The 25,604-nt window shown below is 37.2% G+C and overlaps 1 protein-coding gene across 2 annotated transcripts; it reads right to left on the bottom strand.

The window, feature by feature from the left end:
- Positions 1-807: 807 nt before the first annotated feature.
- depdc7a (DEP domain containing 7, paralog a) lies at positions 808-21,567 on the bottom strand. Of its 2 annotated transcripts, none has more exons than XM_026913499.3 (9): positions 21,411-21,567; positions 12,500-12,903; positions 11,575-11,705; positions 11,260-11,452; positions 9,523-9,743; positions 8,077-8,219; positions 5,374-5,499; positions 4,300-4,378; positions 808-1,354 (listed from the first exon to the last, which is right to left on the bottom strand). In XM_026913499.3, the coding sequence occupies exons 2-9, from the start codon at positions 12,901-12,903 to the stop codon at positions 1,140-1,142; spliced, it is 1,512 nt and encodes a 503-aa protein (XP_026769300.1). In that variant the 5' UTR covers positions 21,411-21,567; the 3' UTR covers positions 808-1,139. The 2 variants fall into 2 exon arrangements, with proteins under 2 accessions (XP_026769300.1, XP_026769299.1); XM_026913498.3 differs by lacking the exon at positions 21,411-21,567 and adding an exon at positions 16,577-16,639.
- Positions 21,568-25,604: the final 4,037 nt, after the last annotated feature.

Genomic DNA, 25,604 nt, shown 5'->3' on the forward strand with positions numbered 1-25,604 from the left:
TGCATGTAGGTGTGAGTCCTAATTTTGGCATGTGAAATGCTGCTATCGTTATTCATTTTATTAGGAGCTTCAGCCTTATTTACAGTTGCTTACCGTTAGCCCTAAAATGGCTAATGTTCTGTTATGAACACTCATAACAGAGCTTGAAAGGGCTATGACTCTAGCAAGATTTCTAAATAAGTTATGGTGTTTGGGATGGCGCCTTAAAATGACTGATGGTCTAGGAAGAACCTTAGACACAAATTTAGTGTGTTCGGCCAGCATTCTAGTGAGAACACTAGATAGTGTAGTGATGAATTCTGCCATTAGGGATGGAGCTACAAAATGGCTAATGGTCTAATAGGAATAATACATAGCCATGGACTCTAGTGTTTGGAATGTAGCCCTAAAATGGTTGATGTTTAGGAAAATTCATTAGTCATTAAATATGGTGTTTTGGACAGTCTCAACATAACTGATAGTCTAGAAAGGGCAATAGGTAGATGTCAGTTCTTAATGCTCTAGTAAGAGCTCTAACTACGGAGCTTTAAAATGACTGACACTAACTAGACAATATTTTTGATGAAGCCACAATGTCATGAAAGAACGCTATGAATGAATTTAGCTTTTTTTTTTTTGGACACAACCAAATGGCTAGCATTTTCGATTGAGTACAAATCGAGACATGATAAGGAAGAAGAGACACTAGTAGCGTTTGGGGTAGAATCTGCTTCTAAAGCACTGGCACTAACCTTCCATGTGGTAGGGGATGAGGACAGAGCTGGGGTCATAGGTTGGCGTAAATTTAAAAAAAAAAAAGACTATTTATTTATAAAGGGCTCTATTTCATTGACAGTGTTTAGGAACCAAGAAAAACATGTACAAATGCCCATGAGGGTCACATCATTTGAGGACAGTCACATCAGAACAAAACCATTTACATTATAGGTCTGAAAAAAGCCTGATAAATATAATTCATATTTTTAATACAGGCATTAAAAGGTGCATGATGTTACACATTGACCTTTGTTAACTCATGCATCCGTGCATAAAAAGTAAATAACATTAAAATTTTTTTTTTACATATTTACAAGACATTTTACAGAATTTACATGTCACTTTGTACATCTTGTGCAAACGCATTTCAGTAAAGCAGTGTGTTACAGATAAGCACTGGATATCTGGTTGCCAAAATACTGCACGAATATCTCAGGATGGCCTCTGTAGAACTGTCCGAGCAGTCGCCGCTTTTCTTTTACAGAAAGTTTGGGGTTCTCATGAATGGTTCGGAGTAAAGTGAACAGCTCCTCTTTAGTGGTTTTCTGTACTGTCTGCATGTAAGTGGTCCTCGAAAGACGTCTACAGTAAGATGGACCTGAAGGAAGAAACAAATCTGCTGTTACTCTTCTCCTCAATAGTCATCTTAATGTTCATTACTTACATACATGCAATACACACACCACTTCAGTGTGTGTGGGGCAAAAAGAAAAGGAAGGTAGAAATACATCCCAAGACATACATGCCTGAAAAATGCCATTCCGCTGGACCCAGGCATGCGCTGAGATTCATATTTTTATGTAAGGAACAAAAACTAATAATCAGTAACAAGGTAGTGTGATGCGGTGTTACATGATAAAGTGTTTTATTCCTCAAAAATAACAGCAATATACCAAAGCTAACTATTTTTTTCTTTATTAAGGAACACATTGTACATTTTATCCACTTTTAGTTACGGTTAATGTTGTGGAACATCTGCAAAATAAGTTTGTGCCTGTTAAGGTATATTATAGCAGCTATAACAGTTGTTCCCTCATGTATAACAGTATAAGCAGTTGCTCCTTCACCAACCTTTATGTTTTCTCTCTCTTTAAGTTAATAAAATAAAAAAATCAGCTTGTCGTGTTACTGAGAAACCATAAAGTACCAAGCTCTGTCTAGTGCCAGAAAACTTAAAGTTAAAGCTTCATTTCTGACTTGTTTTCTGACAATTTCTAACAAAGCACTGACACTGGAAATTCCTTCCATAAATGCTAAATAAATGCTAAATTTCCTCACATAAAACTTCACCATATCAAAAATGGTACGTTTGTTCATCTCTGAGTGTATGTATTAGAATGAGCGCATTAATATAAACCTGTGATTTGCCTTGCAGCCGGAACTACTGCCAGATCTGCCCTTATAGAAACTTAATCAACACCTTCTGATTAATCAGAATCGAGAATTCAACAGTGCTGTGGTACAAATTATGATAATTGCATAACCCCCAATTATAGTTTACAATATTATCACAGTATTGTGTTTAGAAAATAATTACATTTACATAATTACATGTTCTCGTCAGAGAGGATTGAAAGATGTAATTCTGCCTTCTTTTTTGTCCAAAGTAACGACCCTCATCTTAAACAATTCAAGCAAGGATTAACTGCTAAGAATTTAATATTAACCCATTAAGAATTAACAGTAAGAGCCATAAACTATTACAAAATATTCAACTGGTATGACAATCTGTTTTTGTTTTCTTGACATCTGCTTGTATTTGCTTGTATTTGCTTGTTGAATGTTAAAAATGCAAAAAGAGGACATCTAAATCTCTACCAGATGCCTGACAGGTGTTACTTTAATCTGATTTTTAAATGACATTATGTAGGGCCCAGAAAGTGGTCTTTCTTCTGACACACTGTATGATTTAGACTTTGCTTCACATTTCAAACTGCAGAGATGCTGACTCATGTTTTTCTCTCACTTTACATAATGTACACATCTGAACAGAGTGTCCCAAATGATAACCCATGAACACTATTAACAAGACCAAAGAAAAGTGAACAGACAGATGTAGCATCATATACACCTGTCCAAATAGGGTATTACTGTTGTATTGACCTTTTAATAGCCAGCTCTCCCTTATCACATGACAGCTCCCAACCGGGGAAGGTGAAGACTAACACGTGCATCCTCCGAGACACATGAAGCCAGACACCATATCTTTTCGAACTGCTGCTCATGTGGCGTCATAGGGCTCGGAGAAAAGCAATAAAGCCGTCAGCCAATTTTGCTCTCATCTCCGGGATGCGAGTTCGTAAGGCGAACACTTTCCTGTTGCATCACTCAGGAGCCTGCTTTTTAATTACTTTTACGAATGCTTATGAATGTTATGCTCACGTTTAACTAAAATGGACTAATGTACATAAATAAAAATGGAACAAATATAATAAATTTACTATAATTTATATTTGTTTTTAAAGATCTCAGTAGTCTAGTGTCTTTAGAAATTGCTTACACCCAGGGCCGGATGGTTAGCAGAGCATAGTCCTCTCTTTCCCTCAAGAAAGGTTCAAATTTTGCCATTCAACATCTGGCAAAGATTGTCTTATTAACAAATATCCTGAAGTGGATTATTTATTTATTACTTTTGTGAAAGCAGGAACAACAGCACTGCTAGCAGTCATAAGAAAAAATACATGTACTAGTAGAGGCTGGGGCTGACATCTTTCTAGTCCAAGAGATTTATACACCCCACTGCTAATGACATGTCAAGTGATTACCTCCAAGATTTGGTATTTATTGGGGATAATTTATTATTTTATTTAAGTCTGCATTGGGGAAATTTAAATTATTTAATTCTGCATTGCTGACTTATGATTGAGAAGGCACACATGAAATACAATCGCAGGTGTAATAAACATGAACGATGAGGACTACTTTTGCGATCGCTGATTTTAAAAAATGCCTTTGGATGGGTAACTAGAAGTAGATAGACTAAGCATACACTCCAATCAAAGTACAAATTACACAACGGGGCAAACTACAGAACCATAAGATTTGTGTTCTTTGGTTTAAATGAAAAAGCAAGCACAGCTTTTCTTTTTAACTTGTTCGCTATTCAAAAAAGACACAGCATGATTACACACTTAAAAAAATGAAGTACGAATGATGCCGCCTATCTGACTTTGGAGGAGTGTGTGTGTTCCTGTGTGTACACTTAACTGTAACAGCAAGTTATTGATTTTTTTTAAAGCCATTTCAGTCAATATCATGACCAGCCGTCACTGCTTACACTAAGAGTAGATGCAGAATCATTTGAACGCTTAATTTAAACACAAATGATCATTTACAGCAGCCCTGATGAACATTACAGTAATCTGTAATAACCAACTGGGTGTGATCAGAGGTTGATTTTCCAGTGTGGAACTCTAAGCAGCAGTCTGATTTATCTGTCATTGGTTATTGGTGTGACACTGCCACATATACCTAGAAAAGTATTATTATTTGTATAGTATTATTTATAGTATTTTCATAGTATTATGGTTATCATGCACTTACCTGTAAGGACATCAGGATCTTTGCCCTTGATGATGGTGGCTAGTTTATCACTAACAAGCTTGTGTAATGATACAGGAATCTGGGGAAACATTCATAGAGATATGCTGTCAGCCTTCTTGTATTCATTTATGAAAATGCAAAAGCCTGAAGTAATGTTAAAGAGGAGCTGACTTCCAGAAATTTTTCAAAGAAAGTGAACAGGAATATGTAGCTCACTTTCTGCCATATTGGCATTTTTGTGCACCATCAATAGGCAATGAACTGTACAGCTAAATTCTTCCTTTTAAGTTTAATTAATAATGAATCAATTGTAATCCCTTAAACCCACAACAGACATCATATTTAGCTTCCTCACTCTCATAGCTGTATATCTTTCCTATCGAGTTCAGTGTAAATATAAATTACAGGACTAAGCATAGGCAACATCAAAAATCTCAATAATCTCTTAATGCAGAATTCTAGCAAAACACAAGTTAACAGTTAGACTATTCAACTGTATGCACTCATTTATTATACTAATCAATGCATTTTTTAAAAAAATTCCAAATAAAAATACAAAATGGTCACAACGCTGCGTTTTCTGTGCTGTGGATGCTGTGAACTGTGTTCAGTTAAATTCTCTCACTTTAAGATATTTCTGGTCATGAGTCAGATTATCGTATTTGCACTTGGGTTGTAAATGTGACATGAATTGTATTATCTAACTGCGATATCTTCTTTACAAAAAAATCTTATCTCTGTAAGAGCACACACTCAGGCTTCTACCATTCCTGTAACTTCAACATTTCTTTTTTTCACTAGGGCTCACTGCTATTGTACATGTGTAACTGATAGAACTGATGATGCATTTCTACAGTATATGTGAAGATAACCATTACAGCAAAGCAATGTTGCTTTAATTTGAAATTGCTGAGTAGTAATATACTATGGGCTGCATTAATATTTCCCATTAAAAATATTAAATATTTTATAAATATATTATTTTTCATATATTTGTGTGTGCTGAGTGAAATGACTTGGGTCAGTCTTGGGTCTTGACTTTTGAAATCCAAGATGTTTTCAAATGCGCCTCACCTTGAAAAGATCCAAGTGGTTGTCTATCATGAAAAGCACCAAAAGATCCACTTTTCCCTTGGCGAGTCTGGCGCTGTACACGATAGCACTGGAGAACGCTCTCTTCACTGCCATCCTGTTCTCTATCTGAGGAACAAACAACAACCATGGCATGTGGTCAGAATTTATACCTTCATTAATATTATCATGGCCACTTTAGTATATTTGTATAGCATGCGCATTAAAAGCTTGCATGTTCTATCACTTTGTCTTAGTGTGGGCCACTTCCTATGGTGTGGTGTGGGAAAAGGTTAAGTAAACTCTTTAAAATGTCGAGTCATTGTGATTGGCTTTGGATCCCAATGAGGAGGTGGCTGGACTGAGAATGGTTTTCAATAGACCTGTAGTAAGGAGAGTTACACAGTACCTTGCAAAAGCATCCATTACTAACCATTAAACCATTATTATATAATTATTATAACTATTATTAGAAGACAGATAGAATATGGCATAACTGCGATTTTGCCTAGAGGAGGCCATCCACCAAAAGTCAGTTACCAGCTAAGGAGGGCATTAGTCAGAAAATATCTCAAAAGGTCAAGGGTAACTCTGAAGGAGCTGGAGAGATTCACAGGTCAGATTAGAGAAGCTGTTCATAGGACTATTTGAAGATATAATATTATATCTTATATTATAATATATAATATTATAATATTATATCTTATATTATAATATTACAATATTATACCCAAATATTTGTGACACAAAAGGCTAATTAAAAAACAAACATTACATTGGGATTTATGGAAGAGTGGCAAGAAGAAAGACATTATTGGAAAGGGCCATGTGAAAGAGGAATGAAATAGGAATTTGGAGACTCAGCAAACAATGAAAGTGTTCTCTATTGTGATGAGCATAGTGCTATGAATAGAAAAGTGCTACGTTTGGTGGAAACCCAACACTGCTCATCACCCTGAGAACACCACTGCCACAGTGAAGCATGGTAGTGGTAGCATCATGACCCAGGGAAGCTTTACAGCAGGGCCTGGATAATTTATCAGGGTTGAAGGACCCAAAGCTACACTGGAGCTGTTCAAAACCAAGAACCTGAATGTGTTAGAATGGCCCAGTCAAAGCCCAGACCTCAATCTGATTGAGAAAACTTGAAAAATTTTGCCAAGAAGAATGGGAAAAATATCAGGATCCAGATATGCAAAGCTGATAGAGACATATCCCAGAAGACTTGCAGCTATAATTGCAGCCAAAGGTGGTCCTTCCAAGTATTGACCTGGGGTGTTGGTGCTTATGCAACCAACATATGTCTGTTTGTCTATCGCAGTAAAAACAAATATTTTTGCAACTTCAAATATGAGGCATATTGGGTGAATCAAATGGCACAAATCCAAATTAAGTAACTTTCAATTCCAGGTTGTAACACATTTGTTCATGTAAATACATACTTGTGGAACAATTCGGTGTGTGTGTGTGTGTGTGTGTGAATACTTATGCAAGGCATGGTATAGAACATCATTCCTGATGACTGCTATCAGTCTGTCCAAGCTGATATTGATATTGTGAGTCTGGACTTTGACAATATCAATGTGTTTGTGGCTAATGAGCAACAAATGGTCTTTTAATGCAGTGGTTTTCAGCTCCAGGCCTCAGGCCCTACTATGGCATAGGTTCAAGCATGTTCTGCTTTCAAACACCTGATTCAACTCTTCATCTAATTATCAAACCCTTCATGAGCTGAATCAAGTGTGTTACAGCAGGAAAAACCTGAAACCATGCAGGGCAGTGGGGTTGAGGGGCTGGAGTTAAACCCCTGATTTATCGTATAATACACGGCACATTATTATCTCTGTGAAACTCTGCAACATGTATCTTGTTTTGTTGTATTCATCACATGTTCTCCATTTTGTTTTCTGTTATATATGTACTGCTCTTTATTCTTGCACTGTTTTGTTCAGCTGCCTTTCAGGATCAATGAGGTATCTATCTCCTATCTAGAGTGTCACTGGGTTGCTATATATTCATTTCCATGCCTGCTTACAATACTCCTTTTGTAGATATTGTGTAGTGGCTTACATCCTGGGTTCACGACTAATTTTCCTATTTTTTGGCAATAGATATCATTTTACTATTTCCAGCCTAACGAAAGAGAGCTGAATCAGAATATGAATGATGAGGGCATTTTTCCATTTGAAAGACCGGTTGCTTAGCAGTGGGCGTAAAAGTCAGTCTCAGTCCTAGACTGCAGTGTCTCATACATTAGACTTCACACTAATGTAATACAACACGGGTCACGACGGGATGTAGGAAAATAACCAACTTTGGGGTGCTGACAGAGACACCACCCTTCATCACACCACCCTTCGTTCATTATTTTCCTACAACAGCAAGATATGGAGTTTTTTATTCAATACATATTATCATAATTGCTTGATATTTTAGTATCACCACATTCCACCAGTATGGTGTATAATATACATATACAAATGTTATTGCACTGTAATACAAAACCTTTATGACCTTTCACCTATTAACTAATATCATATCATGTCATCTAATATCATCATGACTAATTTTTAGATGACTAATTGTTTGACAATGTGTCCCAGATCTGCTGGTATATAAACGCACCTGATTGTATAATAATGGTGCACAGGATACTGTTACATTATATTAATATGTGTTAAAACAATAAGAAATGCTCCGTCTCACCTCTTTGTGCAGTTTGAGGTCATTTGGCTGTGCAGCGAGAGCCATGAAGCGGAGGAGTCTGCGGAGCTCCTCTCTGCTACGGGAGTCCTGGAGTTTTAGACAGAGCTGCAGGGCCTCCAGAGCCTGCTCCTGCTTCCCATTAACTACAAATACACATAGACAGACACACACACAAGCTCAGGAAAGCACACACAGTGGCTACAGTGGCTATAGATAACATAAACAGACTGGCCAAATGGGTCATATAAGTCACTTAGGTCTTTAAACAACCTGATTTACATCGCACACACGTTTCTGCAAATAAACACAAGAGAAGAGCTTTGCTGAAGAGGATCAAGTAAAACCTGGCCATTATATGATTAGCTGAAGCAGATGTTCTAGACTGGACTCTGGACATACACGATTAGTTGGACATCAGCGTAGATCAGTATTATTACTATATACAATATTTAGCTTTACTTTACTGTTAAATAAATATAAGGTAGTGTGACCCATGGGTATAAAAACACTAGACTCTATATAAATCTTTGTCTGGGACCCAAAATCAGAACTTAGGAACACTACAGTAGTTCAATGAGAATTGAATTTAATTTCAGGTAATAGAACACATCCATTGATTAAAATAATAATAATAAAAAAATATAACCAGAGCTACTGTATGGGTTAGTACGCTTCCTTTCGGGATGATATAAGGCAGATCTGTATCATGCTGACCAAAGCTTCCCCTCTTAACTTAGTAGCTCAGGAAAGGGTCATTTCACTGGTCATGATTCTTGGGTCTGGAATAAGTACTCAGTGTTTTAGGAAGTCTGTCTCTTTCTTTTCCCTTCCTTTCCTGACCCCTGACCTCCACGGCTGTGTCTTCCCTAGGTACGGAAAGTTCTCTCTCTCTCTTGGTCTCTACTACACTTACTCACTCACTCACTTTCACTGACCACTTTATCTATCCCAGGAGCACTGAGTGTGAATCGGAAATACTCCCGGGATAGAACGCTAGTCCATCACAGGGCGCCATGCACACACATTCACACATTTACACCTGGGGCAATTTATCTTATCTTAGCCAGTGTCTTAGGGAGATGGGAGGAAATCAAAGGCGCAAGGCTACCCAATCCCCCTGAACCACCAAAACTCCCTTTTCTACATTTAATGCCTCTGTAATAAAATAATAACACATATCACATGTCAGAGTTTTACTCAGTGCATCACTGAGGATCATGAAGAAGGAAAGAGAGTGTGTGTGAGAGACAGAAATGCACCATGCCAAAGGAAATAAAATAGCTAAAAACAGCTGCATGTGTGATACCAATACATAGATCCCTTTGTCATTTCCCTTCACTTCCCACCCTTCTGATCATGAAATGTTCATTTTTTCCAAATCAATTCAGCCATTTTAGAAATATTGAGACAGAGACTCCTTCCAAAGACCACCTCCTCGTGTCTTACCTAATAGCTCTGATATCCCGCTGTGTATGTCGAAGACGTGGTTGCTAAACAGTGGAGGATAGTCCGTCTGGCCATAGTGTTGGATGAGAATGTTATAGAGAAGATGTTTATATTGAGCTGTCTCCTCCGGACACTTAGCAAGCCCTCGGCTCACCTCCACTACCAACTGATCAGGAAGAAACTCCAGACAGTCCACAGCTGCTGAGAGCCAGGCATCAGCACTACAGAATGGAAAAACAACAACAATGGTTATTGAAGAGAACAAAAGAAAAATACATGGACACATGCAGAAAGAGAAAAACAAAGAGATTCAGTTGTACTCTTGACCTTCAGACTGTCAGCCATGTGGCAGTAGAAATCGCACAGCCTGAGGGCTGAGGCTTTCAAACAGAGCTCTTTATATAATGACCAGCCTCCATTTGTCTGGACACAATATCTCAGCCGTACGCACGCGACGAATCGTGTGTTTTGTATTCTGCATTTGCTTGAGAGCCCAGATATCCCTGATTCATCATGGGAAAAACATTCAGACCACACCTCCAGGTTTAAGTACATCTGGTTTGTTACATGTAAAGAAAGTGGTGGAAACTTTTAGAGTGGCAGACCGGATCAAAAAATATTTCTTCCTGCTAAGATTAAATGAGTAATAGTATAATTATATCAGTAATATTACAACTTGTTATGTAAAGAATAAAACATGACAGGATATGCTGTTATAGCGAAATAATCAACGATGGGGTGGTGTGATACAGCCCTGTGTGAAGTGGAGGTATAGTGACTACTGCAAAGTTGATTTAATGGAACAATACATCCTGAACTATTTTATTCCTTGTATAGGTGCCAGTACCAGCAGTGTACAGTACCAGCAATTTGCCAACACTGAAATTGTTTTACTTATTATAAAATGACGTAGTACGTTTCATCCTCTTACTGTTACGTTTAACATTGTGGAACGTCCGTGAAATAGCATCTGTTATCACTTATCAGCCTCTCTTTTTTTCTCTCTCTTAAAGTTAATAAGACAAAAAAAATTGCAGCTTGCTACAGAGAAACCCAATAGCCCTCTGTCCTGAAGACTTTTTCATGGCAGAAAACTTAAAGGAACAGCTTTACCTCTGACTGTCACCAAGCACTGCCACTGGGACTCTTTCCAAAAATGCTAAATAAACATCTCCTCACAGAAAACTTCACCAAATCAACAATTACTCATTTTTTTATACTTTTACGTGGAGTGTCTGTCATACAAGAAACAATAATGTATGAGAAACAAGCACATTAATATAAACCTCTGATCTGAATTATAGTCGGTACTACTGTCTGACCTGCTGTTATAGAAAATTAATCAACATCTGGCGACCAATCAGATTTGAGAATTCAACAGTACTGTGGTATAAATTAATTATTTACTAGTAATATAATATAATATTATAATTATTATGAATAGTAGTAGTTCAGTAGTAATAATAATAGATGGTTTATTTTTTATATAAACAACTTCTGAAATAATATTTAGTAATCTTTTGATGTATCCAGTCTTGATGATTATTCTTTATTAATTATTTATTATTCCCTTTAAGGTTTAATTTTTTAAGCTACTTTTATGTTCAGAGCATAAAAACAGGAGAAGCAAAAGATATGGAAGGAGAAGAGGGAACAAATGAAAAAGAAGAAGAGGGAAAGATGAAGATGATAATGATTAAGAAAATAATAGATTAGGAGATGAATGAGGACACATACTGAGCTTCACTGAAGGCTTTGAGGATTTCACGGTCCACATAGTTGCTGGTGTAGAGAAGATCTGGGTCGCTGTCCATACCATGCAGAGGGGGACGGGGACTCTCCTTTCCTTCTAGAAGACTCTCCAGTAAAGGCAACTCGATCAGCTGCAGTAATCTCAGTGTTGCCTGCTGCTGCCAAACCTCATCCACCACTGTCAGGAGGAGGACATGGGTTATAAAACCCTTACATATCCTTCAGGGATTTTTTTTGTCACTGGGAAATAATAACCATTACATTGAAGATAAATGTGTAGTTTGTTTTGAAGTGACTTACACTCCTGTGACAGACCCAGATTCATCAGCTGGGGTGTGATGGTTGTGTTTGCGTTCAGGTTCCCTAAAACGTCCTCCAGAGATTTATCTGTTTTGACTGGCGAGGTGTTTGAATACTCCTGTTCCTCTTCCCTGAGTGGAAAAGTTTGATTAGATTAGAATCTGGTCAGAATGCTGCATAAGAGGAACTGAATCAGGTTCAATACACACTCGTGCTAGCTACATAAAGTGACACACTCTACATACCAATATCATTTTTGTTCTTCATCATAATGTTAAGTAACTATATGAGCTCAGTATTCTGGGACATAGTAGCTTAGTGTGTAAGGTTCAAAACTAGTGGAAGCTATTGAGTTCCAAATCCCAGAAAATCCCAAAACGCAAATACTATATAGGATATATCTAATCTTCAGTAACCACTTTATCCTGGTCAGGGTCACACTGGATCCTATATCTTGGAAACTCTGGGCATAATACACCCTGAATGGAACGCCAGTCCATCACAGCACACCATGCACACACACATTCACACCTAGGGGCAATTTATCATAGCCAATCCACTTACTGGACTGTTTTGGTAGGTGGGACCACACAAATATGCGGAGAACAACACACGTCGGTGTGCGGAGAAACCACACATTTTTATATTTTTTATATATAAATTTATATTACAGTTGCAGTGTCATATATTTACTTCATACAGTTACAAAGTATGTTAATTGTTGTCTCTGAATTGCTAACATTTACTCATTTAGTCAATACACTCCTCTATGAGTTATATATACTAGAATAGAATAAATCAAATCATTCAGTTCTACACTTAAAAATATAACTGAATATTAAATGTTAGTGACAGTTTGGCAGCACTTGGTTTGCAGCATGGCTTATTTTGCACGTATAATTGTTGCTTTGAAAAAAACAAATACCTTTTTGGTGGTGCAGTACTGTTGATGGAGGCTGATTCATACGTGTGTTCGATTGTATCCTTGCTAGCACTTGTATTCAGGAACCTGTACAAACTACAGCTGCTGTCCTCAAACTTGGCTTGCCTCTTCTCTTTCCCGAACACCTTGGTGTCCACTGCTTCGAACACCCGTGAGTCCATGAGCGCCTGACAGAGACGCACTGCTTTGAACCGCGGCACCTCATCATCGCCGCAGAACTTGTTCTGGATGATATGAGCCAACACGACATCCACAGCCTCGGAGCCCAGGAAGCAGTCGTGGTAGGATTTCAGGTTGTGGCGTCGTCTCTTGACCTCCACCTGCGTCTGCAGGTTGTTAATGATGCTGCTCCAGATAAAGGTGGCACGGAACGGCTTCCCGGCCATCTGGTGTGGAAGAAACAGAAAGAGCAATATAACTAATTATTCCTTTGAATAACTAAATGAATTATTCCCTTCTCTATTTAAATATTTTATTATATTTAGAGCTAGTCTGAAAACTAGTCAAGAAATAATAATAATAGTAGCAGTAATAATGAATAAACATTAGCTAACCTGAGCTAACATTGAACCTAGCTAGCTTTCTGTTATACTTATTACCAAGATGGAGTTCATCACTTCAGCGTAGCTCATTTACCTACCCAACTTTAATATTCAACAAATCTATTGTATTGTCTGATATGGTAATTTAAATGAGATTTAAATATATGTTCTGATATAAGCTAGCATTAGCTAACAACCAACATGATTCACATACCAACACAATTTTGCCTTTTTTGCATTGGTCAGATAATTAAATAAATCCCCAAGTTCTCTAATAGATTTCTGATTTTGTAGAGGTTTTCTTTGAGAAATGGAAATTAGCCAGCAAACTTTTTTCAATGTCTAAGCTTAATTTGTCACAAATTGACTGTAACAGATGAAGCAGGAGGAGTTTTTCCCATGATTTATACCCAGTAGTGCAGCCCTGAAATACAGACAGCTTTATAAGAATTTAGGCTCCAATATAAAGAACATTTGAGGCCAAAGTCAATATTGAGAAAGCCCTACAAATCATAGCAGACCAGCTAATCATTTCTCACAAGCTACATTTCCTCTCTGGACTCGAAGACGGAGCCCTGAAGGTGTGTACAGTCCCTCAGAGATCTCCCGCCCTCGTCTCTAAGAGGAGAAGCCAGAGTCCCACAATCTCTTTACACATGCAGATTTCATTCCCTCTCAGCGCCTCTCCCATCGAACTCCCACTCATTAATGGAAGCTTCTGACAAAACTGGGCTGCAAGACAAAGGAGGTTCTCCAGATCAGTACCACGTGTGGGAAAAAGCGAATCCATGTCTGAGAGGTTGCTGAAGCACAGAGAATGAATGTGCTCCCTATGTATAAGAATAAATTACTTAAATAAAGAAGCTGATTTATTTCAGTTGAAATCTGATAATTGATTATGAAATAAACTATGACGTCAAATCGTGTAATGTTTAGAAAAGAAAGGTCACCGATGGATAAAAATCAAGTTGTCCAGCATTGAGGCCTAAGCAGACAGTGATAGTTGGGAGATTAGTTTCTTTCCTTCCTTCTAAATTGCTTCCTGCTATGTAATGTCCCATGCTGAGACAGTTTGCATATCACTGAACATTCACTTGCACAACACTGACGAGTTTCATAAACAGAAATATCAGAGCAGCAGAGTCAACCTGTAGACATGTAAACCTCACATTTCCACACAAAACGACACGATTACTATTTATAATTATACATCATCACTGAATCTGCTAAGGTATAATACATTATGATCCAATTTGTTAGCCTCCAATTGATATGTGATCAACTTCAGGAATCAGGGGTTCAGAAATCATAATGATGTAGAGAAGGCTTATTTTAAAAGTATCAGAGTTACGGGCAAATCACCTTGCCAATCATGTTTAAAAATTGCTTTTTACTCACCAGTTATTTTTAAGTTTTTGATAATAATCGATTTATGATTGTTGTCTTGATTTTTTCAATCGTTGCCTTTTAAATCAATGTATCGATCCAAATCGGCAGATGATTAAACCTCTATAAAACTGTATATCAATTGATGAGCCTATTAGGAGACTTCTAAATTTCCTATTATAGTTCAGCCTTTGATAGATAGATAGATAGATAGATAGATAGATAGATAGATAGAGTTGCACCTCCATTTACTCATTTGCCAAACACTTTTATCCAAAACAACTTACAAATGAGTTTAAGGATCTTGCTCAAGGACTCAACAGGGGCAGCCTGGAAATACTGGGATTTAAACTTATTATTTAATTATATTATTGTATTGTATTCTCTCATATGTAGTACTTGGCATAAATACAAACTTTCAGAGTGAGTTCTGCTGTCCAAAAGGCTCAAAAAAAAAAAAAAAAAAACAAACAAAAAAAACCTACATCATTGGCACTAAATATAAAATATTATTGACAGTCTCCCAACTAGAGATGGCTCGATACCGCTTTTTCTTTTTTTTTTTTTCTTAAACTTTCCGAATCATATGTAGTACTTGGCATAAATATTGACCAATATCGATATCCAGCTGATATTTTTCTGCAAGAACTAATAAGCTTTCAAATTATTTTAACTGAAGCACTTGAAAAATACAAGAAAAAGTATTTTTCATACAAAAATTTTCATATAAAAAGCACCCACATTGCAAACACAACCAATTATAAAGTATAAATATAATCATTTCAATCCTAACAAAAAATACAATCAAGTCTCGTTATACGCCAACATTAACAGTTCCAAAAAACTTTTTCAAACCCAATTCCGATCCTTCCTATTGTTACAGGATCAGATCAAATTCTTCTTTTCTCCAATATCCCATCCACCATTTTTTGCAGGTATCAGAATGATACCAGTGGGATTGGTGCCCTCTCTCCTAACAACACCTTGTTTGAAGCGTCTGGAGGGTTACCCCCAGGTCACTCTCAGGTGAGAATGCCACTCCTCAGTCAGTCGCAGGCAACACACACTGCTGTGTTTGGCCAACAGACAGTAAATACTCACTGAGGGGTTTGTTCCCATGATGACCCTTACAAGACAGTGTGACGGGAAAACAAAGCTTTTCCACAACAAAACCCTAACAGCAACACACAGGCAGTGGTGACAAGGAGAGAGATGGAGCCAAGATGAAATACAGAATATCTGGCGTCAGTTCAAGCAGAGACAAGTCTGACTGATATATCCTTAGGGGGACGCTAAAGAAGAGTTACTAAGTCCTGTTTGAATTCACACTTCACACACCCACACACAATCCTTGTGAGGACCTTCCATTTACATAATCATCAATGCAGCTAATTAATGCTATGTCTCCTCCTAAGTCTAACTTCTCCTAAGTTAAACCTTTCAGATCTTTTCATTTAAAAATAAAAGCTGCAGTTTTTCTTTTTAAAAAAATCATAAAATAAGCATTTTCCGCATGAGGACCAGCCAAATGTTCCCACAAGGTCTGTCAGATATTTCTATCCTTGTGGAGACATTTGGTACCCACCAAGATATAAAAACATGCCCACACACACACACACACACACACACACATATATATACACACATATACACACACACAGGCTTGAGTACATGCTGTAAATCTTAAAAACCTGTCATCAGTTATAGCAACCAATTTCAAACCACAAACCACAACACTGTACTAATGACTAGTGCAGCAGCTCAAACTGCACACTGACTTTTAAATACAGAACACACTTCTATACAGATCATTCTGCAGTTCTTTTTAACCTATCTACATACAGATGTTTACACACACACACACACACACAAAATACACTTACTTTCCCTGAGCCACTTTACACTTACTTAATCCAACACTATAATTCTTATGTAAATATAAAATGAATTTAGAAAAAAAAAAGTAGCACTATATCTTATGTGTATATGTGTATATCTGTACCATCATCACACACACACACACACACACACACACGTCCATACCTGCAAAATCTCGATAAAAATGAGTAAAACAGCACAAGAAGCCATACTAAAGTCTTTAAAAGGAGCATTATGAGTGAGGGTGTATTACCTGGAGGTCGGTGCATGACACACACTCGCCTGGAAATCTGTACTGATTCACTGATAGAAAGCACCGCGCGACACACACTCTGACTCCTCCCACTCTCACATTAGACACGCCCACAAGCCACGATTGGTCGGCTAATTTGCATAATAATAGTACAGCCCACTGCAAAGCTGTCGAAACTTATCTTTAGATTGTCATACAAAAAGTTTCACTTGATTTCAATGACTTGTCTGAAAAAAAGTTTCAGCAACTTTTAAACAAAAGCAAAAAAAAAAATTTATTTATTTATTTTTTTTTTCTTTTTGAGGAGATTGAGGTTCGAGGAGACAAAGATTTGTGTGTCCATAGTTTCTGGGTGCCAAAAATATCTATATTTTACAGTTTAGCTTAAAGAAAAGAATTCCACAAAGATTATAAGCTACAGTTAACAGAAATATATTTGAACAGAGCCAAAAAGAAATAAAGAAAGCCATGGTCAGTATTTCATTTGTGCCAGATCAAGCCGGAGCAGGATCCCACACCTCTCAGGTTAGAGAGATGTCTGATTTCGGGAATTTGTGCACATCAAGCACCAAGCACGTTTATTTTTTAATTTAAAAAATAAATGAGTACACTATATGACCAAAAGTTTGTAGACTCCTGACCATCACACTCATATGTCTTCCTTTCCCAAACTGTTGCCACAAAGTTGGAAGCACATAATTGTAGAGGATGTCTTTGTATGCTGTAGCACTGCAATCTCCCTTCGCTGGAACTAAGATGCCTAGTCTAAATCTGTTTCAGGATGACAATTCCCTTGTGCACAAAGCGAGCTCCATGAAGACATGGTTTGCCAAGGGTGGAGTGGAAGAACTCGAGTGTCCTGCACAGAGCCCTAACCTCAGCCCCACTGAACACCTTTGGGATGAACTGGAATGCCGACTACGTGTCAGGTCTCCTCGTCTGACATCAGTGCCTGTCCTCACTAATGCTCTTGGGGCTGAATGGACACAAAGCCTTACATTCATGTTCCAAAATCTCTTCCAAAGGAGTGGAGGTTATTTTAAGAGCTAAGATAGGACAAAATCTGGAATGGGCTGTACGAAAAGCACATGGGTGTAATTGGGCAGGTGTCCACATACTTTCAGCCTTACTGTGTATTATTGTACACATTGAAATAATGTGCATGAAAAAACTCTATGCTCAGGGGGTCCATGAAATTTATTTTACAGGCTACAAAAGGACAAGCAGAGCAAACTGCAACATTGGGAGGAGACTATAAGTTAAATGACTGTGTTATGGAGTAAGTTGGATAATTAAGTCAGCTAAGAAAGAGTTGTTTTCATTGATTCATATTGTTACTCATGTTGTATTCATATTGTTATATTTGTGTTATACCGTTTAAAGGGCATTATGCATTATGTAACATCCAGTGTTTTGTGCAAAATGTCTGAGGTTGAGCTCATATTATGAAGCTTATCACATAGGAAATATGCAGTGAACTCCGATGGCATCACTGATATGTTATCGTTGCAATCCCTTGTTGTATTGTGGTCATCATAATGAGGCTACTGGCCATGATGGCATTCAACAGTATTACATAAGCACTTGGAGGACTGTTGTGTCTATATGTGCTGGGACCTTTTACCCTCCCTGCCCACTTGCTCCTTGGTGTTTCAGTACCTCATGTTTTACAAATTAAGCACTGGCCCTCTCAGTCTCCAGACCTGATTTGAAGAAGGCATTGTATGACGTTTGGAGTTATAACAGAAATGTCACTGCCTGAATATTACAAATCAGAAGCTCCTGAATCAGTTCAGATCATACATAAGACATTGTAGATATATAAAACTATTATATAAAATTGATATCACATTCAAAACAAGATGCAAACTTTTCAACTGATAGCATTTTATTATCTTCTTCAGAATTATTATGTCAGTATCACTATTGACATACACTATTTTATTTTTTAAATCATATTTGTTACTTGTGATAATGTGATAATATATAAAAAATTATAAATTATATCCCAATTACATGTTGACTTCAAAACTTCTAAATTTTGTTGTAAGTGTTATCAATAATTATCCCTATGTACTGTATCAGTCTTCGTTAATCTTATCAATGTTGGTAAAGTAAAAACAATAATTTAGGAGTTTTCCTAAAATTAATAACCATATGTTTAGTCCTACTTGTATTTATCTTTAGGTCGATTCCCAGTGATTTATACATTCATAAATCTTCAGACTCTGATCCCTCTCTCAGGAAGACAGTATCATAAGCATACTTCAGATTATGTCTACTGATATGCAGGTTTCTACAGGCATTTACATAAATTATAAACAGAATTGGGGATAATACACAACATTGGAACTATAGGCAATTAATAGAAATGTATTTGCTCCTCTATAGCTAGGTTTCTCAAGCCCAAATCTTTTATTTCCTTTATACTGACTGTTTTCTCTTGAACTCCCATGACTGGATCTGTCAGCTCATCAACATCTCATCATTACATTAAAATGGGTGCTAAAGCAGGAAAATATTCAGCCTGAAGGTGCATACTCCAGAATGGAGGCACATTTTACTGTGACGCAGAGGACATTTCTTAATACAATTAAAAAATTACCCCTTTATACTGGTCCACATTCACTTTCAGCCTTGTCTAGTCAACCACATGGTAGCAGTACCAAACCTGTTGCACTACCTCCACTTCTACAGGAAGTTGCTTGTGTTTCACGAGGACATTTACACCTCTTAAGTGCATAAAAGAGCCTCTAAGCGCCATCATATCACTGCCATAGTTTCTTTTGAAAATACTCAGGTTGTGTATTAAAGCAACGTTAACACTTTCCTTTCACCAATTTCCAGCTGATGGCTAAAAGAGTAGTTATACACACACACACACACACACAAATTGTATCCATTTAGCCAGATTTTGTTTCCAATGCAGAGCTATTTTTACCCAAATCTGTTCTATAAATACAAAACCAAATCAAGTCAAGTGGGTTTTATTGTCATTTCTCTGTATAACTTGTATAAACTGGAACGGAATGTGGTTTCTTCAGGACCACAGTGAAATACAGTTCACAGGACTACATAGAGTGTAAATACAGGGCAATGACGAGAGCGAAATATTCAACAAATACACAGGATGGTGCATGCTAACTAGGCAGAATAACAGAACAGTTTGAAATGGAAGAAACCAGTAAAAACAATTGACTGTAAACTGCAGACTCCACGAAGCAATTTGGATAAAGAAAAGCAGATGGAGAAAAGTATAACAGCAAGACTGGTACCAAAACGTGTCCCATAGCAGCATAACAGCATTGTTTCATGAGATGTTGCTGTAATTTTAAAGTGCAAACCTTCATATACTTGCTTAAATCGTTTAAATAGACAGATGTAGCAAATATCGGGGATAGTATAGAGTATATTTACAAATCAAAGTTAACTACAACTTCCAGCTATTGGTACAGTACTTTGGGAAGTGTGAATATGGGATGAATTGACACCTAGAAGGCAAAATGCTGGTTGTTCAAGATGGAAGCTCAACAACATTACAACATGCAGATACACAGTGAAATATTGTTCATGATTTTTTTTTTTGTTCCTCCAAATTAATTTCATTCTGAGGATGTTCTTCCTTTTAGTCAACAGAAAGGCTGTGCCTACGTAACAGAGTGATAACATACAGCAGGACTTTTTTCATGTTTGACTAAGAAGCATGTGATCATGAACGACAACAGACTCACATTAAGAAACCATTGCACTGAAAGCACAAAAGCATTTTCCTATTTACAGTATGCTCCCTGAAGATAACACACACAAGGTCTGTGAAGACAGAAGTGTCAAACAAGATCACATACAGCACTGTAAACAGTGTGAAAGCGTGTGTGTTCTGGATATTAAAGCGAAGTTGTGGGGAAACCAGTTGGACGGGGGAGGGACGGGATGATTTTTCTCGTCTTTCTTCTAAACAAGGTGCTTTGTTGAGGATTTCAAGGAAAGAAGACAGAGTAAATTTGCCTTTCAATGCAGCAGTGCTGTTTCTCATCAGGGGGTTCCATTTATCAGCACAGTGCTGAGCTTAAAGTTCTTCCCTCCATCCACCATGGAGAGAGCTTTAGCATTTCACTATACACCACTATTGTGCTTAATAAGAGCAGTATTACAAATGTGAACATAGATCATTTCAGATCCTAAGATTTTACAGTCCTTGAATTATATGTGTTTTTAAAATAAAAAAAATTGTCTGGCCTACAGTATTCTTATGCATGCATACAGTATGCAGAATAAGTTAAACCTGTTAAGCCTATAGATAAAAGACTCATAGACAGTGCTAGTATTAACTATAAAATATAAATATGTGGTGTGGTTAACAAGTGCCTAACTGAAGCGATAAAGATTTCGGCTTTTTCAGATTAGATGAGATCTAAATTGTTTCAAGAAAATTGTCATTTCCTACATTTATCACTTCATTAAACATATAATAAACCTGTTTCTTAAATGGATTTAAGATTTTCACATTTTTAAGTATTTGAAATGAGGTCAGTTAAACAAAAATGACACAATATTTTAACACAAAATATTGTGTTAAAAACTGAAGGTATATTAGGTATATTAGGTATATTAGTAGAATGATATTAGTAGAATGATATATATAATGATATACAGTATACTGCATATTACCACAACTTTAATATATTATTTATTATTTATTACTTTTCAGCGAGTCCCTAGACCACTTGTTTGACGTGCTGGATCATGAAGAGTTGGAAAGACAGGTTTGCCCAGTATATCTAACATTAGAATGCTACAGTGCTCTACGGGTGGTATTTTTATTATTGAGACTTACCTTTATGTCCAGATTAAACCAGCATTCGTGTGAGTGGAGGATTAATCCTTCCTAAAACGTAGGTTTTTTTTTTACAGAAAAAGAAAAACAGGTGCTGAAAAAGGTCCTTCTACTGGACAACCTGCCCACGTGACTGAAAACTGGTTCTACAGCTCTCCTTCTTTCTCTGAAGGAATGAGTGCAATGGCATTGTTATGTAAAGCAGCTTCCTGTGTTTAGTGAGTTTACTAAGTTATCATAGTTTCACAGTTATCACAGTTTCAGCTGAAACATCATTAAAACACCTGTCAGTTTGACCCCTGCAGTCCTGGCAACAGCATCATAACTGAGTTTGCTTTATTATTCTGGCCTTCTTATCAGAAATGCTAGCACACTTATGTCCTTTAACCTCTACGCTCTCCTCCCAGAGAAGTTTATCAGCTCAGCACTAGGAAGTCTGGGTTAGTAGGTCTGGGTTAGTAGGTCTACGTGGGGTGTGATATGGCATCAAAAAGAGGACAGCGGCAGGGGTGGTGATAATGAATATAGGATAAGGGAGGTCTCTTAGGCGTTACAGTAAAATTAACCTCATTTACTTGGGAGCAATACTGATCAAATTGAAACACCAAATAAAATGTATCTGCCATGTAGAGCATCACCTGATGAAGTCAGCACAATATTTTCACCAAATAAATGATGTCAACTTGTAAAATTTCTTTTTCATCGTTTTACTCCAAAAACAATGTGGGCTTTATAGACAGTCTCAGAGCAGGCCTAGTTAAGTGGTGACAATCCAGAGCTGAGGCCAGGGAGCAGACAAGCAGGCTAAACTGACCATCAGCTAGCTGCATTGAGTCATCACTCAGGGCCCACCATATTGAGACTGTTTCTGTTCCGTGAGCTAAACAAAAATGTAGAAATATTCAGAAAGTTTTTTTTTTTTTGTGATCTAATTAACATAAAAATAGCACCTTTGATCTGAAGCTAGGACTACTAAATATTACATCTAGATTGCTTATTGTGAATGAAATTATCACTGATCAAGGATTTAATGTACTTTGTTTAACAGAAGCTTGGATTAGACCAAATGAGTATGTAACATAAAAATGAAGCTAGCTCTCCTGGATACAGATATATCCACCGCTGGCAGAGGAAGAGGCGTCATACAAAAATCTGGATATGAATTCAACTCATTTAAAATTCACTGCGTTAACATACATAGCCACAAAAAATAAGTCTACTCATTTGCTTCAACTAATTAGTATTTGCAGATGCCCAGGGCCGTATTCTGAACTTCTACATGAATTTGTAGATTGTATCTCGAATCTGGTTGCTTCCCTAGAAAAAGTAGTAATTGATGGAGACTTAATATTCATATTAATTTTGCAAGACCCTTTGAGAAAAGCATTTGTATCTATTTTAGTCCCAGTAGGGGTTAATCATTAGGGTGGACACACCCTTGACTTAATACTGACATTTGGATTAAATATAGAAAACATAGTCACACTTCCACAGTCTGAAGCTATCTCAGAGCACTACCGCATCTCATTTAAAATGTGTCTTAGTCATAATATATGCACTTCACCATGCTAGTGCATCAAGCGTACAGCATATGTGCACTTCACTATGCTAGTGCATCAAGCGTACAGCGTATATGCACTTCACCATGCTAGTGCATCAAACATACAGTCATGTCAACTACTGTACACAGTTTTATTGAAAAAATTTTACCAGAGCTGTTGATCTTGATTAGATCACTCTCTGATGCCACAAAACTCAATCAGGTGACTGAATGCTTAGAACCAATGTTCCACTATGTTCTAGACACTTGAAAGAATAAAATAATTAGGGAGCAAAAACTGATGATCAAACGTGCACCTTAAAACAGACCACATGCAAGTTAGAACATAAATGGCATCAAACTAAATTGGTAGCATTCCAAATTGCATGGAAGGAAAGCCCCCTGAGCTATAGAAAGGCTCACAGTGCTGCTAGATCAGCATATTTCTCCATCTTAATAGATGATAAAAATAATTCTCGATTCTTATTTAAAACAGTAGCAATGTTAACGAGGAACAAGACCAACATAGAAGCAATACCAACAGTATGTATTAGTGATGACTTTATGAATTTTTGCAATGAAAATGGAAAAAAAATTGCAAATATTAGACAAATAATTAAGAGTATTAACTTAAAGTCAGACAATTTGATGACTATGGATAAAACAACACAACCACATCAGTAGAGTGATTAGAATCGTTTACTCCCATCCAACAGGCTGAACTAATTTAGCTAATTCCTGCTTCAAAATGATCAACTTGTGTACTAGATCCCTTACCTCCACATTTCCTCAAACAGACACTACCAGAAGCAATAGAGCATGTATTAAAAATAATCAACTTCTCCCTTAGCACTGGCTGTGTACCTACAATATATGGGCAAAAGTATGTGGACACCGTATCATCGCACTCTTATATGTTTGTGAAAATCCTATTCCAAAAACATGGGCATTAATATGGACTGTGGTCCTTCCTTTGTTGCTATAACAGCCTCTAATTTTCTGGAAAGGATTTCCACTAGACTTTGGAATGAGGCAGTGAGGACAACTGAGCCACAAGGACATTAGTGAGGTCAGGCAGTGATGTTGGGCGAGGAGGCCTGGAAAACAGTCAGCATTCCAGTTCATCCCAAAGGTGTTCAGTGGGGTTGAGGTCAGGGCTGTGTGCAGGCCACTTGTGTTCTTCCACTCCAACCTTGGCAAACCATGTCTTCATGGACCTTGCTGTGTGCACAGGGGAATTGTCATGCTGGAACAGTTTTGGGCCTCTTAGTTCCAGGGAAGGGAAATCTTTATGCTACAGCATATAAAAACATTCTATACAATCACACTATCTGGTGTTAGCCAGAAGAGGATGGGTTCCCTCATGAGTCTGGTTCCTCTCAAGGTTTCTTCTTTATGCCATCTCAGGGAGTTTTTCCTTGCCACTGTCACCACTGCCTTGCTCATTAGGGATAAATCTAAATCCATTTCTGTAAAACTGTTTTGTGACAATGCCCATTGTTAAAAATGCTATATAAATAAACAAAATAAATAGTAAAAAATAATTTAAAAAATTCATGGGATGTAGGGGAGTAATCCAATATTTTAAAGGGAAAATTGACATTATCTGGCTCAGTTATACCATTAAAAATTTTTACATAATAGCAGAAAAAGTCCATATTAAAGAAATTAAATATACAAATCAAATTGGAAATACAGGGTGTTCCAAAAGTCTCCATACATGGGGGAAATTAACACTTTTTTTAAGCAAAATGTAACATTATTTACAAAACATCCTCTACATGATTGTCATTTCTTTGCAAACACACACCAAGTCGTCTGTCCCACTCATGATGAACTCATGTTAACACATCTGGTGCTATGCATGTAATTGCATGTCCAACGCAACCTTGCGACAGCTTCCTGATCCTGCCATGAGAATAATTTCAATACCTTCTTCTTTTGTCAAAGGCATTCTTTAAGGCTATCTGAAAAAAGTAATAATATAAATTAAGTATGAAAGGTTTTGGAAGATATTTTGTTAAAAGGGTTAATTTCCCCTATGTATGGAGACTATTGTCCATACAGTACAGTATACTTTGTACAGTATATTACACGATGAATCACAAATGCACAATGTGTGGAAGAGGAAAGTGATTCTGGGTTCAAGATGGCCGCTGTTTTTAGCTTTGTACCTTCCTCTTGCCCATTTTTATAGAAAATCGTGTGTCATACAGTAGCAGAAACCATATAAGCAAGTGTGATGCAAAACAAATTTGAAACAATTTGAGGTGAGTGTGTGGTGAATTAGACATTTAGTGTACATGGTGCTAACTTGAGAAGTATAAGATTATATTACTTGTTAGCAAGATTAGCCTTTTGTTTCAGACACAAATTGTTTTGACTGCTCAGTTACATTTATTGTAAGGATGAACTTGTGCAATCAGACTTTTGGTCCAAGTGTTCTTTAAAAAAATGGATTTAGACAGTGCCAGAGGGTTAGCTGATGCAAGTGATGATATGTAAGTAATATCATTTTGCCATATTCACTTTATTGATCTTTCAGTAAACTGACTTTCTGTGGGTTCAAGCGGTTCCACCCAAAACCACCAGCTCATTCTCTGACAATAGGAACGACAGTATCGACGGTCCGCACAAACAAAATTCCTCCCTGC

This window comes from Pangasianodon hypophthalmus, chromosome 6 (assembly GCF_027358585.1).
Source record: "Pangasianodon hypophthalmus isolate fPanHyp1 chromosome 6, fPanHyp1.pri, whole genome shotgun sequence".
Taxonomy (NCBI): domain Eukaryota; kingdom Metazoa; phylum Chordata; class Actinopteri; order Siluriformes; family Pangasiidae; genus Pangasianodon; species Pangasianodon hypophthalmus.